Source organism: Erithacus rubecula, assembly GCF_903797595.1.
Source record: "Erithacus rubecula genome assembly, chromosome: 5".
Classification (NCBI taxonomy): domain Eukaryota; kingdom Metazoa; phylum Chordata; class Aves; order Passeriformes; family Muscicapidae; genus Erithacus; species Erithacus rubecula.
This window is the reverse complement of record NC_136687.1, coordinates 27,808,171-27,827,373: the sequence shown is the minus strand read 5'-3', so window position 1 is coordinate 27,827,373 and position 19,203 is coordinate 27,808,171. Positions and strand designations below refer to the sequence as shown.

The following is a 19,203-nucleotide window of genomic DNA, read 5'->3' as shown; positions in this document are numbered from 1 at the left end:
GAATAGGTATTTGGCTTTACAATGCTCCTCATGTCAGCATTCTGTCAATGTGTGGTTTTTTAGGTTCCAGTGCTGCTTAAAGGAAGCCTTAACTTTTTCTTGACAATAACCACCCATGATGGATTGATATGAAAGGATGATTATTTGAGTAAGGATAAAAAAGCTGACTTCAGATCTTCTTGAGAAGAAATGAATGAGCTTTTTTCTTTGTTTATTTCCATTGCAATACAAGAGAGACTTTAACACAGTTCAAGTAACTGGTTGTTGTATGGAGACTTTTTTTTCTAAAGAATTGCCAACTCATTAGTTCACTGTAGAGGAATGTGGTATTTCTGGTATCCCACTTCAGTGACTAGATTAAATAACAGATGAAAGCCTATTACTTTGATGCTGCTGCTTGTTGCCTTTATAGTAATGGCTAAATATCCTGCTTTTATGCTCATTTCCAATACTTCTGTTTGTACTCCATATCTTCCTGCTTCTGTCTTCAAAACCTTTGCATTTAATTCTGTGTAACCTCTTTCTTGGGGAATGGTACTTATGAAAAAAACCTTTAAGACCATTAATTGAAGTAATACCTAGAATAGTTACTTAATGATCTTGTGTCATATGTTAAATTCTCCCTTGAGCTGGGCTTTTGAAAAATGTATTTGAGTGCTTGAATAATTATTTTAGTAGAAGCATTATAAGAAAGTACCAGTCAGTGGCAAAACTAGAGAAAAGATCATCTGTTTGACCTGCTTTTGAAACTGGACATCCTAGAGATAGCTGTTCTCACTGGATGGGTTTGAGTTCAGAGCACTGCCACACTCCAGTCTCTGCAAAGCTGGGCTTGCTGCAGATCATGTACAAGGAACATGCTGTACTAGATTGTGATCTCTCTTGTGTGCAAGTCACTGTGAAGAAAACAGGATTTTGTTCCTGTATGTTTTGGACTGGATGAATGACTCCAGCACAATAACAATCAAATGTGTACAATCAAATCTTTAAATAATCAAATGCAGCTGATAAAATGCATTTGTTCCTCTAGCTCCCTTTTGTAATGTAGAACTTTAACTCATCTAAGTCATACAAACTTTGTACAGTGTTTGTACAGTGATGCTTTTTTCTGTTTGTTTTTTGGGGGAGTTGTTGGGGTTTGTACCTTGTTTTGCTGGGAGGCTATTTAGAAAAAGGAATTCCTGACTGGTTTGGATTAGTTATTTTCCTGGTATGTTGACCCATTAATGGAACAAGATTTTAGAAAACATTGTGAAAAATTAAAAGCTGTCAGGTTTGTTCTGTGACATGCAAATGTGACATAAACATTTTTGATCAAACACAAAATTATTTATATTATGTTGTCTGGAGTGCTGTTTCAGAGGTATTTTTAAAAAGTGTGAATTTGTGGTTTGTAGTGTTCTCATAGCACAACAAAGCTTGTATGTTTTTGAGCATGTTCCATATATTCAGTTGTCCCTTTCAGTAACTTTCAAGAAATTTAAAATATGGCTGATAATTTCCTCTCAGAGGTTTAATACCAGGCTACAGTAAAGCTATGTGCAGAGTCAGAGTTTTGTGTAGTAATGACAAGTAGTAAAAGGGAACCTCTGAAAAGTGACCTGAAGCAAAGCTTGTTTAATTGCTCGTTGAAGCTTTTGTGTTATGTTCTGTGACCAATAGTATGTAGTATGCTAATGCAGGTTTAGTATATATTGTGAAGTTTCTCTTTTGTTTCTGGATTAGTCTGAACTGAGGGAAGTAGATTGGACATACCTTCCTTTACCAGTCCTGTTCCTGTTTTTGTATACTTGCTACAGGATATTTTGAGACAAGTTACCTAATCCTGTCACACCACCTACTGTTGAAAAGCAGACATTGGGCATGTTATTCTTGTCTAAAATTTAGTGCAGTCCCTTTAATGTCATAATGTCTTGAGTTTGGTGTAAATTGAAATATCTTAATCTTTAGTATTTAAGAGTAGAAGTCCTATAGCAAAACTAGTGTTGCTTAAGGTAAAATAACTAGCTATTTTTGTCATATTTCAGTAGTTTTCTAGCTTAAGCCAAATTTGAATGTTTATAGTGACAAGAATAAAGGGAAAGGTATTCCCTTTAGATAGAAATTTGATTGTTCTAAGTCAAAGCTGAGACACTCTAGTTGCTTCTTTTGCATTAAAATAAACTATCAGCCTTGAAAATGGCAGTGACGTAAGAAATTAACATATTTTAGTTAAAAAAAATCTAAATAACAAAATACTTTCTAAAAAATATAAGTCTGTCTTCCATATCTCTGTTTTTGTATGGCAACCTGTTACCCATATTCAGAAGGCTCTATTAAGATCTTGGGGCTGACAGGAGTCACCTTAAAGCTGGCAAGAGAAGTCTGTGTGTATGTAACTACTCTAGGCCATTGAAATTTTAATCTAGATGCATACTTTTCAGGAAACAAACTAAAAGCTTAATTTGTCTAAACTCAGATTTTCTTGTCGAAAGTGTATTTGCTTTGTTCTTGGTGCAAGAGTGAGCTCCTCCTACACTCTACCTCCTATATAGGTGCTTTTCCTATTTGATCAATTTAGCTGTTGGGTTGTATTCAACAAACTCAGATGAAAACTGGACTTATATAAAAAATGTCTCTGTGCCAGCTGGCCATTAGGAATCTGATTTTGGAAGTGCTGTTAAACTAGTCCTGTAGAATTACTCAGTTTTCGGGATATCGTATGAGTACAAAGCCATTTGATACTCTCATGCTGTCTTATTCCTTGAAAGGATGCTATCTTTTAGAGTGTTCTGTCAGAGGAGTAGGGTTGTAAATTTGTTTTGGGGAGGAACAAACAGAAGAATAATTTTTTAGATTGTCTTTGAGGTTATATTTTTGTGGGATTGCCAGTACAGAGAACCATAATGTGAGGAAGGAAAATGCAAAAAAAGACTTCTTAATGTGTGCAGATGTCTGCACTGAAGGCAAATCAATTACGCTCTTGACTTGTTTCTTAGGATTTAAGTCCTTGGAATGGTTTTTCTACATTTACAGCACTTTTTGCCACATCAATAGGGAGTAGGTTAAGCCATTTCATATGGATTTTAACTGTGTAAATATTTTTATTTGTAGTCATATGTGTAAAAGAAGCAATCATTTAAGTTTCTTTCCTACTCCTTCTGTTCTTATTTTTTCCTCCTCTTTTCCCCTAATTGACAGGTGTAAGATCTTTGCCAGGAGAGAAGCATGCCTTGGTGAAAAATTCTACAGCCTCACAGACTAGCATTGATAAATCCCTTGCCAAATCCAAAGTGCCTGTCAAAAGATCAGTGCTTGAAAGAACACCTAGCCTCTCATCAGTCAGCAGTGCTCAGAGTGAGCAAAGTCTTTTCAGCACTAATTGTAAGTATATGTGAGGGTTATGGGTTTTAACTGATTGATAGCTAGCATCAGTTGTTTGCTGGTAAAAATCCTCTTAGAAAGGAGTCCTGTCTGACAAGTATCTGTGTTAATTCTGATTGTACTACTTATTAGTTATTAATTAGTTTTAGATCTTACTCTTTTTGCCTCTTTACTTAGAACTTTACTGTTTTGAGACATACTGCCTGAAGGAGCTTTGAGTCCTGGATTTTGGGTTGATGGCTGGAGATTTTGGTACAACTTCTCTTCCATCCTGAAACACTGCATAACCAGCATGTCTTTTCAAGCAAGAGTTTCCTAGTGTTTACATGTAGTACAGTATGTCTGAACAGAATGATTTACTTGTAATAGTGTTTGGAACCGCATGTTACAGGCTTTTTGATGCTAAATGTTTTCTTGAACTGGTTTATATCTGCTTTCAAAGTTTTAGGACAAAATATATAGATGAAATGACAGGCATGCAAGTGAAACTTATTTTAGAAGATAAATATTTGCATTCTGTAATTTCTAAGGTAGCTGTGAACATTGGTGTATGACCTAACCAAATTAATCTTGATTAAAATTAGTGAGAATAATAGCAGGACTTGCTTTATTTTCATGTTCTACAGCAGTTCTTAGGAGTTCTGAGGGGACAAAAATATGAAGGAAATAACATACAGCTGACTATCAGACGTATTAGTATTCCCAGCTGTGCATATTCAAATAAGTACATTCAAATATTCTGCTACTATCTTATCACCTGTTATATCTTGAATACTGGGCAAAGGCCTTATAGTGCCAGATGTCACTTAAATTTGTCTTCAATGGACTGAAAAAGAGAATTGTGATTTAACATGCGCATATGCATTACACACATAACTACATTTTCTCCTATTCTTCTCTTTCCCCCCACCCCCGTACTGTCTTCATTAAACTAAAGCCTAACATATTCCTGTAATGAATAAGAGTATGTGTAATAAAATACATATGTGCATCTTGCTGTGTAATGAGATGGGTTCTGATACTGTGACAGCCATGTTGACTTTTGCTGTTCAGGTTTAGGACTGTATCTGGAATTGCTAAGCAGCTTTGTGCTCTCTTCGTTTTGCTCCCTCATGTAACAAAGCATGGGGTCATGGCTTCATAACAAAGGAGTGTATTCAGATTAAGTATCCAAACAGATGACTCCTTATTTAGCCTGATTTGCTGGCTGCTGTAATCTGTTTTGTCCACTGCCTTCAAGCTTACAATTTTTTCCACTCCGATTCACGAAGATCAAGCTGGAGCAATATGAGAGGTTGAACATGGCTGCAATCTCATAGACTTTAAGCTTGCTTAGATCTTTTTTAAATGACTATACCAGGAGGACTCCGAAGTTGCACAGAAACTAATTTTTCTCCTATTATTTTCTTCAATTCTACACTAACACCACCGACTGACTCAGGAAGCCACTATGATATTACCTTACTGACACTGCTGATAGTGGGGTCTTACAGCTTTTGTATTGTTCCTTTGTTAGCCACGTTTACTGGGAAGAGAAGTAGGTTGTGTTCTTTTTGTTTCTATTCTAAAGCATGCATTTTGTTTTGTGGTGGTTGGTAAATATATGCAATGTTTTGATCTGCTGATTTTCTGTTTGATTATTTTACTTTAGAGAATTTTTACTTTTGATAAGAATTATTTATATTTAATAGTAAGTGTTTTGTGAGCATAATGACTTAATGTTATGTGTAATTCATATGTTAGTGAAATTTTTATGACTGAATCAAATTGGAAAGAACTAAGGAATTTACTTTATATTCTAATACTAAGTACAATGCTGTTCTTGTTTTTTATTCTTTAATTTAGTCTACTATGTAATAATATCAAGAAGAAATTTAAAGCTGAAGTGTTTTATTACATTTGTGGGACACACAAAGATCAGAAAGGGAGGCTTATGCTGTGTGTGTCATGTAATGTATGACAAGCTACTGTCATCCTGCCAACAATATTAAATCAAAAAGGCACTTGGCTTGTTTGGAGTTTGTCTTCTGTTGACAAAGCAGAGAAAAAAATGACAAGAGAGCATTTCTCCTGCATTGTCAGCTCAGCCCTTTGTTATAGGATGTCCTTGGATTGGTAATTCCATGTGGCAGCATTAGGGTTTGGAATTTTTTTTATCTAATGAGCACTTGAACTTTGTGATTCTTTTCTCTAAAATGACCTCTTATTTGAGAAGTTCAGAAATCATGATGTTTGAAACGCTGTTGTTACTAAAAGCATATTTTGTGTGCAGTCAATTTGAGCATTGAAAATCAGATATATTTTAGCAGTAATCTCAGTTTTAGTGCTGAGCTGAAAATACTATGCTTTGGACATACTAAAATGTTTAACTCCGAGGTTAAGAAATAGAATCCAGATTTTAATTGCATTAGAATAATTACATATATAGTAAATAATGTTTAATGTCAGAAGTTAAAAAGCTGATCCTCTCAGTTGACCTACATCTGCATTTTTGTACAGTCAATACTGCATTAAAATTATTCTGATGAGTTGAGTTTTCAGATCTTTACTGGGCTGAGATCACTTCATACCTGTCCATCTTTATTCAGGATTGCTGTAGCTGCTCTGAATTCTATGAATGAACAGCTTTGAATCAGAAAGTGATTGAATTCTGTAAACATGTGAGGTTTTGGTGGGGTCATTTTGGTGGTTTTTTTTTTTTTTTTCTTCCTGCACACAGTCTGGTTAGCTGACTCCAGAGTTTTTAATAGGAGAGAACAGTACCCTAAATAGTCCTGCACCAGAAGGCTGCCTGCACACCCAAAGCGTTACTTCCAGCGTGTGCTGCTGATTTAGAAGAGGAAGTAGCACACCAGTTTGCAGGCAATTGTTAACTGCTTGCAGTGAACTCTGAGCAAACATCCTTAATTTAGTGATTTACAAAAAAAGTTAAGGACTGCCTCACATGTTGTGCTTTACTAAAACAAATTGGTTTTATTTATCTAATGTTGCTCAGGGTCAGATTCCCACAGAATAACTGTGTTATTGATGTGTTATGCAAATTGTTCCTTGTGTATGGATTTTTTGGAAATACTTAGCTTTTGTGCATTTAGAGAGTCTCTAACTTCCTTTTTTTTAAAAAAAAAAAGATGATGGCTTCAGTTGTGTGTGTTTCTTAAAGGGAAATCCCCTTTCTGTGATAGAAAATATTTAGTGTCTGAAAAGCACCTTTTTGAAGTAGTTAACTTACATGGATTATGCTGGTTTATTTAAAGATGATAAAATAATTTCGAGAGTGTATGTTCCATCTTTTGATGAACAGTATAAGACATGTAGTTCATGTTGCCTTTTTAAATAGGTCTCATTAAAACACTCATCTGAGGCAAACCTAATAATATAAGACAAAAGCTTCCCCCTCTTCACCCCCCTCCTGCCTTTTTGTTTTTCAATGACTAGAGAGAAAAGCAACACACTGACAATTCCACAGTGACTTAATTTTTGGTTGTCTCTGGTAAATGCCATGTGAATTCTCACTTTTTAATGTGTTAGTATACATCATTTTTTAGTGCCCAAACCAAAGTCTACTCATCTGTACTTACTTTAGAAATATTTTCATATTTTTCCTGGACAACTGAAACAATGTTTTTCCAAAATCTGTTTTTTGTTTTTCAAGGAAAAATTTCCATTATGACCATAAACTCAAACCTTATTCAAGGTCCTTTAATCTGTGGTGAAACTGACTTGTCCTATGATTTAATTTTCTCTAAATCAAAAATGCCTGGAGCAAATTCTTTGTGGTTCTGTGTTGCAGCTGCAAGTGCCACAGTCATCAAGAATGGACAATGGCCTTCAAAACCAGCCTGCCAGAATGGCACTTCAGGGTCTCTCCCTTTGAAAGCATTACCAAGACCTAGATTGCACTCGTTGAGGTCAACTCCAAAAGGTATATGAGTCTGTTTGTAGACAGAGGAGATAAAATCACATCAGTGGTGCTGCAAGTGTTGTAAGACTTCATGGGAGGCTAAAATATTTTTTGTGTTGCTGCAGATAAATAAGCTTGCTGTGTCTCTTTCCTAAGTCCTAGCTATAATCAGCTTGCTTCTGACCATCTTTGCAGTGAACTGGTTATTGTAATTGGATAAACCTAATTAAATGCTCTACTCCTGCATTAGACTTAAATTTTAAGCTGATATCTGACATAATTGAGAATAAATAAGAGATGCCTGCCAAATGTCTTGCTGTAATGGCATGCTTTAAAAGCATATACACTGAAAAGAAGCAGAATTTGCCACACCACAAATTACAAGTCACTTTGAAACAAACATGAATCAAATGGATTTCTAAAAAGCTGATGCTTTCTGTTGGGGTCCAGTACATGCAGCACAGCTCTGAATAACTTGTCATCTTTAGTGAGCTGACAATGTGCCTTCAGCACCTCCATGAGCAGTGTAACCAAAGGAAGCTGGTATTCCCCTTCAGAGCAGTGTTACCTGGACTATGGTGTTGTGTTCTGTGTCCTTCCCAGACCAAGGAGGTTATTTTGAATCCAGTGGAGATCCAGTGGAGACTTAAGAAAATAGTTGTGGTCTCTGTCCAGAGAGAAGAAGTTGGGGGAGTTGAGCCTGTGCAGTCAGTAACTTGAAAAGCACAGCTGCAAAAGTCATGGTACCAAACTCTTCTCAGTAGCACCAGATCCCACCCTTCCTGGAGGTTTACAGGGCTTATCAGCATGGTCAGCTGGTGTCATTTTCATTGTGATCCTGTTCTGAATAGGAGTGTGGATATCTGGCCTCTGGGGATCTTTCAGCCAGTGTTTCCTTAGCTGCATTGTATTTGCTGATGTTTTGAGAAATAAGTAACTTAATCTTAGTGCTAAAATGAAATCTTTACTAATGTTTTCTCCTGCTTAGAAGGCTTTTAAAACTATTTTTTTTTTCTTCCAATGTGAGTTCTGGCAAAGCAGAGCTAAGTTTAAATACAGCTAAGATGTTCTAGAAGGTTTCTCTTTTTCTGTTTAAATAGATTTGTGGATATTGTACTTAACTGTAAAAATGTAAGTTATGTCTTTAATTGCTGACGTAGTTCTACTTTAAAGTTCATCTAAACTTTTACTTTTAGGAGCCAAGACCAAGTCTACTTCACTGAACCAGTGCATACCAAAATCATCTGGGCCTCTACACTTAGCAAGGAAAGTCAGTGAGATTAGAGGTAATCACCTGTTGGATAGACAATTTTTCACTTTTGCTTGAACCTCTCTGTCTTGAGAAGGAGCAGCTATGCTTTTTGACTTCAGAATAATTGGGATAGTTGGCTCATTTTCTTTACAGTTCACCACATTGGACACTGGGTCTCCAAAGGTCTGTTCCTTACCTATTTGCTTTAGGGACATTCATTGTCTACTGTCTGCTTGAAGCTTGCATCCCATAAGAACTAAAAATATAGGATAATTAATCTGTCTGTTAAATGATGTTCTGTTACCTGGTTACAAGGTTATATGCTTGAAAAACACAATGTAGACTAGAATTTGTTGAGTTTGTGTTTAATTTAAGCAAGATTCTTGTGGGAGCATGATGATGAGCTCTGGCCATTGAGGATATTTACTTCACTTTGTTTCTGTATCACATATTTGTTTTATCTTTTACTTTGAATTAAAATTAACCCTTTCTGCCAGAGTGAATCAAAAGAACAGATACAAACCTTGGGACAGACCCAATTTGTAAGACCCAGTTTTCATTTTGGTAGCAAAGCTCTATGTGCAAAGCTGAGGTGGGGGAAACAAGTACTATGGTGATGCAAAGCAGGTTGTTTCCTGATGAAATCTGAGCCATAGGATCCACACTATTCCTAAAGCCTGCAGAAAGGTGTTGTCAGAAGACCTTTTATGAACTTCTGCACACGATTTATGCACTTAAACCCAGCAGTCTAAAATATTGCTTTCATTCAATACCCTTCAAAATAATAAAGTTCTTGGATCACTTTCTGCATAACTTTAAAGTAATACAGTAAAGGTGGATTAACTTTCTCAGTGCTTTCATTTATATATAATTAGATTGGAGCCACATTTGAGAATGTTGCTAATTTGTCGCTCCTCTATGCAAATAAAATAGCTGTAGCATACAGAAGGGAAAAAATGCTTTAATATGGTATAGATGAGAGTTTTTCATTGTGTGTGGTCCTCTTTGAATGAGTAAAGTGAAACAATGCTACCTGACTTAAATGAAATATAATAATTATAATGGGATAATTGTACTTGGGAATGCATCCTGCATTTTCCAATCAATATCTTATAATGCTAAATCTTGCTGTACATCATCGGCCATCAGAAGAAAGAAAATCAAATTGCAATGTTTCTGGAGTTTATGTGGAAGGAATCTTGAATCATAAAAAAAGGCATCCCTACTGCCCCTTACTGGCTTGAAGTGTAATTTTTCTTCTTATTGTTTGTTTACTTTTTGAAGGTACTCCTGGAAGAAATGTACGCCAAAGCCTATCTTGTTTGGATCCTGGTGAGTTTCCTGAGTGCATTTTATTTTTTTTTTGTGGTGCAACTCCAATTAAGTTTACACATTATATTAGTATATTGTTTTTTTTCTGGGAAGAACAGATGCACAATGGATAATTCTCTAAACTATCACTGACTCTAGTTTCGAGGAGTATGGAAAAATGCCTGTTTTTCTGGTTTTTGTCTACTTCCTGTTTTCTGGCTATCCAAGTGTTAGGCTATGCAGTCTATTCTGTTCCTCTGTTTCCAGTGAAACCTAAGGAGGTTTAAACTGTATGCAAAAAAAAAAGTATGGGAATGAATTTTGGGTGCAGTTTTTACTTTTTAACTGAAATAAGTAGTGAATGAACTAATGTGTTGCAGCTTTATTTTAAAAAAAAAAACCTACAAATAGAAAAATCCCACATAACCTTCCTTTTCTGGAACATTCATTGTGGGTAACCTGCTGGTGTGAGCTGTCTTTGTATATCACTGTAGACTATATTTGTATAACAAGTTGAAATTATCAGGGCATGTTGATGTATATGTCTGCTCATATGGCACAGGGAGAAATCGCAGCTGATTAAGTGGCAGATGGCGTTTCAAAATCTGGCAGAGTTTTAAGGACTTCATATTGGGTTTGTTTTTGGTGTTTGTGCCAGTCAGGACACCTGGTGCTAATTTCTGTCTGCCAAGAGACTGAAAAGTCTTCAGATTGTGCTTCTACTTGCAGCAGTTTCCAGGTCTTTTCAAGAGAGTTGGCAGTCTAAATTAGTTTCCCAAGAATCAGCACTTATTTGTTGAATTAAAAGCTACTTGTAATTAATTACTCATTGAAAAGCCCTTTTTGAAAGATACTGAAGATCACTGGAAGGCCCTGTGTCCCCTGAGTGAATAGCAGATGTCTTTCTGAAAGAGGTGCTGTAACCAAGCAGATGTTCTAAATTTGAGTCTGAAATTACTGAGCAAATCAGTTCTGTCCTGTAACTTTGGTGCTGTGGCAGTATTCTTAAACCTTGCTGTAGTCATAACCTGCATTTAATGCTTTTGTTTTTTACTTTCTTGGGTGTCAAATGTCTACATATTAATTGTGGCAGAGTAGTTCAATATCTTCCTTTAAAAGTCAGGGTTTCTATCAGACTTTGCCCCAAAACTTTCTTGTTTTTATTGATACTTGGCTGAAGTAATGTTAGTTTAGGTGAAGCCTGACACTGAGTTTCAAGAGCTCAAACCTCGTCTTTTGTATAAACATCTAAGGGATGCTTCAGCTAGCAACATAATGTCTTGATCAGCTCAATTGATGAAACTCCTAATAAACAATAAAATCCATGTCTGGACTAAAACCTAGAAAAGTAAATTTCTCTAATGCTTGCTTACAGTAGTCTCAAAACATAACTTTATTTCTCCCTGAATTCAGTGTGCACATTCTCTCTACTTTCCACAAAGGTGATACTCCCTCCCCTTTTTACTAGTTTAGTAGAATTTTGCCTATGATTCATCTTTTCTGACTCAATAAAACATGCAGCTACATAACTTTGAAGTGTTGGATTTGATGCCTTCAAAACACGGCTAGAAACTCCAAATTTGCTGTAATATATAGCAATATTGCAATAAATGCTGTTACTCATACTTTTGCCAGTAAAATGTCTGTTTTTCAGTGTTTTTATTAACAAACCTGAACTGCTTACTGTACTGAGTCAGTTTCCAAAACTGGAGATGTTAGACATTCAACTTAATACATTTCTAATCTGTACAGAGAATCAGTATCATTTCCCATTTATGAATGCAGAACTATCTGGCGAAGCATTTGGCATTTTTGTAAGAGGTTTTTTTCTATCCTTACAGTTGCAGATAGTTCTTACAGAATAAAAATACTATGTCACTGCTTGGATATTCTGGAGTACAATGTCTTACATTTTAAGAAAAGACAAGTGATCTTTTTTGAAATGAACTGAAGTAATGCCAGCCAGTACCATTGTAGAATGAGACCCACTATCTTCCTTTTTTTTTTTTTTTTTTTCCTTTGGCTTTGCTAGTATAGTGAAGCTTTGTTCTAATGACTGCAGCTAGTATAAAGCTTTTGTTTTTTTATTTCAGTGCCATAGTTAAGTCTTCAGTTTTTAGCCTTATCAGAAGTTCCAACCTCACTTCTATTTCTTGCCCATGTGCCCAGGACTAGTCTGTTACAGCAAGACTCTGATAATTAATTACAATATTAAGGCATTAACTAAGTGTCTAGCTCAGTTGTTTGTGCTGCCTTTCACATTTCTTCAAGAATGAAAAAACAGCAGGCATTTCTAAATATGCTCTCTGTTGCCTTAATGTTGGTGCTGTTTCTCCATTTTCCATTCGTTTGCAGCAATGATACACAGCTAGAATCTGCTTGATGAAGCAAGCCATAACATACTGCTAGTGTGCCTGTAAAACTGGACAGACCTGCCTGTTTGCAGCTGTTCATTTCTTGTTTGTGTTAAAGCATTCACAGGGCTTCTTTTTCTGAATTCTGTATTTTTCATGGGTGATGTTCAGTGCATCAAATAAATTCTACAACTTCTGTGGTATATTTCTTCAGTGCTGGCTTTAAAGCTAAGGCGGAATTAACTTCATTGGAGTAATGTGTTTTATTATTACTTCTTAACTTGCTAACTTGAAGTGAGGATGTTTATGTGCACTTAGTGTAACATCTTAATGTATATATGAATTAAAATGTTACCTCTTATGAGACGGAATTTTGAATTAGATGCAAAACTGCCTCTAAAAATGCATAAAGTTAGTGCTGTTTACTTTTTTTCTTCAGGCCTCCCTATAGAAAAAGCTGGCTGTGTCTAATCCCACTGTAGTATTTTACAGTACAGTGTGTGTGGATGAAGTAGGTATTCACATCTCAGGTCTCTGTTATTGACCAAATGTTAAGTTACAACACTGTAATCTCTGAACCTACGTAAGCCAAGCAAAAACAAATATCCTGTTTGGCAGTTCCAAAGGTAAAGCAATCATTTTGGGAATAAAGCATGTGAATATTTGGCTTATCTTGTTGTTCCATGACTCTGAAAGGGATCTGTGGTGTATTGTGAAGAAGTTACAGTTAGATGTGCAGCATAAGACTGTTGTGAAGACAACAGCAAGGACAACTGATGGATACACCTGTAAGGTGTTACTAAATATAAACAGTGTGATTTATGTTGTATCTTTTAGCACTGCAATGAAGTATGCAGTGTAGAATTGGTTACTAAAGGCTGTAGGAGCCATGAAAACCAAAGAAGCTTTATCAAAAAATGGTACATGCTCTATCATGGTGTTCTGTTTTCTTTCTGTCCATAAAAAAAAAAGATGTTTGTTTTAGTTCAACCATTTATGGGAAGATATGCCACTGAGAGAGGGAAGAAATTCCGTCAGGTGGCTTATTGCAAAAATGAGTAATAATGCTGATCAAGCTCAAATGAAAAAAATAAAGTATAAACGTAACAGTCCATTCCCCTAACAGGTTGTTCAAGATGAGTCTGGCTCTTCACTCAAACTCTTATACTGGGATAAGATGTTTTTGCTGACAAAGTGTTCTGATTCAGACAGAAATTAGAAACTTACTTTAAGGTTCAGTTTACTCCCCTTTCTTTCAGGCTCTAAATCATCCCTGTTGAAACTTAAGAGGAAGCAGTTGTTATGTTGTTGATTCTTTGATAGAATACATTACTCTCAAATACCTGCACTTTCCATGTCTGAAAAACAAGGATTAATGTTTATCACACTCTGATAGTGCTTGACAACAACAAAAAAGACTTAATATTTTAAAATTATATGTTATACTGTGTCAAAATGTGTATTTTCTTTAAAAATTGGGAAGACTAGTCTGAGATCTGACGTTATGAATGCCAAATACTTAGGTCTTCAGCTGACTGTGGTATTGAGCAATGTATGGCAAATTACCCCAACTGATGAGGGATGCTTATGTAACTCATTAGGGCTCTGTTTCTCCTTTTGTATCTGATTAGAAGATCTTTTGGGGTTTGTTATTGATTTGGGAGTGGTGTGTATTTGCTTGTAAGAGTTCTTGCAAGTGTAGAAGAAACTGTGCAGGCAGTAGTCTTGCTTGGAGACTGGAAAAGGCCTTGATATGTAAGTGAACATGTATGTCCTGGCAGCCAAGAGGTCCAGGTCTTCCACATTGCAGAATTGGGATTTCTGACTAGCTCTAACTGGGAATTTCAATATAGATGTATTGGACAGACTGGGTTCTCAGTCTCTGGCCAAGAGCTTCAGCATTTGTAAATAAGTTGGGTTTATCAGTTTTTGTGTCTCGGTCCCTATCAGCAAAAGAAAGCCAGGAAATCCTGCAGAAGAACTTGGAATGGTTTTGTATGCTCTGGGGTGATGCAGATTAGTACAACATTAGATTTGTATTCATTTAATGTAGTTCATGTTTCACACACTGGCAATTGTGGGAGTTGAACAATCTAGCTTAATGTTTTCCATTTATCCCTTAAAAAGCAGCAGAAATCAAATTTAAACCTCTTTTTGCAGATACTTTACTGTGGCTCGACTGTTTTGTGGCATTCCTAGCTGCAATGAAAAGCTGGCTATAGTCTTTTTATAGATGGTTTTTTCATTCATGGGAACTATGAGGACAGTCTGAATGATTCAATTGTCTCATGATCTAACCTTAGAATACCTTCAGGCTAATGCTCTTACAAACAGACAGCAAAGCTACTAAGTAGACTAGCTACTGCATGTGAACTACCTATGAAAGCTGGCATTTGTTTTGCCATCTCTGTATAAATAAATGCATACAATCTAAATGTATGAATTGGAGTTTTTTAATAAGTGTATTCATTGGAGATGTATAAAATATTTTTTGAGGAGTTAATGAAATATCTATAAACCTGAAATAATCTTTGAAACACAATAGCTGTTGCCTTCTTGGCCATATTTTTCCACTGTTACTAAATATAGTACAGTAACTGGATCTGAGGATTTAATTTCTTGGGTGAGAACTAGAATGCTCCAGAAATCTTCAAAGTAAAATGGCTGGTGCTGATACTCAGAGAATGTCACTCTAAATTCTGAAGTAATCTGCTTTCAGTGGGGTTTTTTTGTTTGATTGTTTTTAATTTAAAAAATGGTGTTTTCCTGATGTAGTATGTTTGTTATATTAGGCAATAGGATGCAAAAAATCAGACATACATGACAGCACAGTCTTAATGTATTCCAGATTTGGTCCCTTGAGCTAAGTCTATCAGTGTATTTGCATTCATGTTCCTTGTGTTCTTCTCAAACTTGCTCATCTGAAAGTTAACAATTTGAGAAGATTGTCTCTTGTTCTGTACTAACAATCAGCATTGCTCCCTGTGCCTTTAACAGAGATTTTTATAAAAAACAAGGAATTCCAAAATATCAAGGCTTGCTATGGAGTAATGTATGAGCCATTAATTCAAGTGGTAGTGGTATTCTTTTGGCAGTTTCTCAAATTGATGCACTGGAAATGTTGGGATTATATTTGAACTGCCAGCAGTTCTTGGTAAGGGTTTTGTCAATTTTACTATTGTGACAGATGCTCATTCATTAAGGCCTTTTTTAGTCCAACCAAAATGGTTTTCATACTACAAGGTCTGTTTCTTCTTTTATGTAAGGACCCGTTTTCTGGATTACAAGTTAGATATTTCACAGTTCTTTGTTGTTATTTAGTTCCAAACTTCTGTGAGAACCTTGCTGTCCAGCTCCACACATCCATACTCCAAACAAGGGGTGATGCAGAAGTATGCAGGCTTTGTACAGCAGGAATGTTTGTAGTTTATTTCTGTGGTGTTTATTCTGTTGTGGGGAGGAATGCCTGTGGTTCTCTTCTCTGGTATTTATTTTGATATTTCACAATTACAAGCCACACAGGAGAACAGCACAGAGCTTCAGTTTTCTCACACTTGTGAATATTGGATAGGGCAGCTGCTGTGTGAGTAGAGAGGGCAGGAGAAAGGAATGTCTACAGATTGCATCAGCTCAGTCCAAGTGATAGAGAAAATTCCTATGTTGGGAGCTAGAGTTCATAGGACTAGTTAGGGGCTTAAGTGGAATAATACTTGAAACATTATTGTCACAAGAAAGTGAAACTCATGATCTTGTGTCAGAGGTGGTTAAACAACTAGTCACATCCTGCAAATGCACTTCCCTTAAATCAGAAGTCAAAAATATAATTACTCTTGCAGTGGTTTGTGGCTGTTCTTAATTCTAGAAGAGTGAAGATAATGTAAATATCAGTGTTGCATGAAGGAGGCACAGATCAGCCTGATTCCTGTATCAGTTTGCCTCAAAATCCACTGCAGCTTCACCTTCAGTTTCACAGGCTGCTGAATTTATAATGATTAAAAGCTTCTGTGTACAGAAAGAAGAAACGTATATTATTTAGGATTTTAGTTCCTGCTCTGAGGAAGGAAGACATTTCCTTTTTTCTTCAGGAGAGGATTTCAGCTTAAAATTAGTCTTAAAGCTGCAGTTTGCATTCATTGTGGCAGCAGGTACTGTTGCCTACAGGACAATTAGCTTTTCAAACTGGAGCACTGACTAGAGCAAGGTGATCACAGCAAAGTGGAGTGAGAGCAGTCATTTTCCAGAAATAAAAATGAGGACATAGATGACCCTTTGGCTCTTAGTAGGTTCCTGCTTCTTGCATCTCTCTTTGCATAAGCAGTCGCCCTCCAGTTCTTCCTGTAGTCAAGCATGCCAGTAAAATCCATCTGCTCTGCACTGCTCTTGCTGTCTTGTGACAGGGAGCCAAGTGTCCTTTACATGGGCTTCTTGGATCTAAATATCTAGCTTCTCATTTAGACTGTTATACAGTGAGACACTTAACTGTGTTCCAATGGCATTCTCAGTGATTGTTGGATGAGGAGAGAGGGAAAGGGACAGCAGCAAGGCAGGTACTGTGGATTTGGACTCTTGAGGCTGAATTGAGAGCCTACAGATGATAGTACTCTTTGTTCCTTTTTCGCCATGTTGCTAATGTTCCCAGGGAGTGGCAGATATACTAAATCTGCTGGGGTTAAAATAGGTCTGGCCCCTCCATCAATCTGATGGTGTCATCAGGTACTGCTGTATTTAGCAACTCAGACTGCATTACATGGTCATAACAGGGTAGATAGAGTCCCTTTATCCATGTTGGCCACAAGTTCTGCTCTTGGAGTCAGAGGGAAGCCAGCAGTAAGGTGCTAGTAAATAAAGTCTGTCCTTTTGTCCTCTGTGTATTGTTTCCTATTTTATTCTGCTCTTTTCTGGTGCTGTTTTCTGTCACCCTTCTCTAATGTCAAGAAAGAAAAAGGCCTGTCTGTGATCCTCATGTTATGTATGAAATGCAGACAGTGCATGCTGCTGGTATGCTCAGTTAAGATCCCATGGATTACACCCTGGCTTTATAGTCTGTCAGCATGAGGTCCTAGATGACTATCATGGGAGCACAGACAAGTATACTCATGGGTGTATACTGTGGTGTGACCCTGAGCTCTGGAAAGACTGTGCTGGAGGAACCTCTGTGCAAGTTAAATCTCGCCTGGGAGCTGTTCATACTGGCATGGGCAGTCCTCTTGCTGGCTGCTGTCAGAGCACTCTGAGCATTGGGTGCTAGAAGACACTAGATGAGACATGCACCCATTGCTTTTTATTAGTGCTGTCAGATCTGCTTCTGAATAATGCAGACTAGTTTCAGGTTTTTTGGGGTTTAACAGAATTAAAACTCTAGGGGCTAGAAAGGCATTTTTGTCAAATCAGAAGGTTTTTAAAAATAATACGATGTACCTCTTTCTTCATGGCCTATTTTCACCCAAACACAAAGCAGGAAGGAAGAGGGAGTAAAAGTATTATTTGTGTATCTCTGTAAGATGAGTTTTGGTCTTTCCTACAAGAATTTTGGTGTCCATATAGAGCTTTTGTCTGCTCATATTTTGTATGGTGATTCATTCCTTCCACAGTTTCCAAACTGGTTCATTACATCATGTTTACCCTGTAGAGATTCTTTGTTCTAGCTCCTGTTCCTAGGAGGTTTCAGCAGGGTGTTTCATCTTCTATGGTTCTAGAGCTAATGAGGAGTTCTTTACCTTTCTCCTGAGCACTATTGCAAGCATGGGGAGAAGTGGTGGGTTGTTTTTTGGATTGTTTTATTGGTTTGTAGTGGTCTGGGGTTTTCTTTAGCCTGATTGAACTGTTGCCACTCTTTTGACAGCATCAAATTGGGAAGGTGATAGAATGCTTGCTACGTAGGGCAGCTTCTCCCTTGGACAAATGTGTGAACAGGAGGGGAATAAAAGGGAATTCTTATGGGTGCCTTGGCAAAAGGGTAAAACCTGGTGTGGCTGAGTGCTAAATGATGTTTGAAGACTGGCTGTAAGCCCAGCAAAAATCTCAAAATGCCTTAATTAAGAAAGAATTTGACAATAATGATCTAATATTTGATAAGGTGGGCTAATGAACTGTGCATGTGTGAATACACAAGTCTGCTGTACTGTGCTGTAACAAGCCTTCTGGTTTACTGCTCGGTGTGGTTTTCAAGCATGCAGCCCAGAAAGGGGCAATGTATTTGATAATAGTGTTGGATCAGGAAAGAGTCTGGAACTGCAGGCTGTTGGAAAGATAGATGAACACACATTGCTTGTGCCAAAGCTCTTCAGACTAGAAGGAATAGATGAGGTTTTATAGCAGTAATGACATGCATGCCCTGCTGTGTGCAGAGGCTGCCCTGGGAACCAAACAAAAAAGCCTAATTTACTGTCTTTGTACTTATTTTGAATGGTTTTTTGTGGACTGAAGATGTATTATAGTGCTTCAGAGTTGGTGTGTCATCAGTGTGCTGGGAAATAAATATTTTGGTACCTGCTTTGAAAACATGCCAGGGTATTCTCACACAGTCTGCTGTGGAGGGTGCCTTGATGGGTCTGTTGTGGCACTGTGCTGCAGCTCTTCTGCTCCACATACAGTCAGCATCTGCTTCACTGTCACTGCACCGGGCTCTGCGTGATGTTAGAGATACCCAGATACAGCAACAACATGCTATTTTTAGTTCTAGCTGATGCGGAAAATGAGCTGTATGAATTAAAAGTGTTACTCATCTTGAGCAAGTAAGATGTGCTATTAAAATATGAAAGTTAGATTTGTGGAGGCAAAGGGAGGACAGATAAAGCACTGCTGAAATGAGACCTGTTACAGTGATACGGCTTACACCTGCTTTGGACTAAGTTGGGTTAATTGTTTCCGGAAGTGAAAAAAGTGTTGAAAGGTATAGATGTTAGAGAACATTGCCTGGGGTTTGCTGAAATAATAGAAGTGCAAAATCAATGGAAAAGTACCTAATTTTTTTGTCTCTAAAGAGTGACAAAGTCTGTGGAGGCTAGCTCTTCAAACAGCCA

At 37.0% G+C, this 19,203-nt stretch overlaps 1 protein-coding gene across 2 annotated transcripts in view; it reads left to right on the top strand.

The window, feature by feature from the left end:
* Nucleotides 1–19,203, top strand: part of MTUS1 (microtubule associated scaffold protein 1) — a 115,595-nt gene that overhangs the window by 46,801 nt on the left and 49,591 nt on the right. For both annotated transcript variants that reach the window (XM_079306721.1, XM_079306720.1), the window contains exons 4-7: nt 3,181–3,363; nt 7,154–7,285; nt 8,461–8,550; nt 9,801–9,848. In XM_079306721.1, coding sequence (XP_079162847.1) covers nt 3,181–3,363; nt 7,154–7,285; nt 8,461–8,550; nt 9,801–9,848 — 453 coding nt within the window. The remainder of the gene's footprint in view (nt 1–3,180; nt 3,364–7,153; nt 7,286–8,460; nt 8,551–9,800; nt 9,849–19,203) is intronic.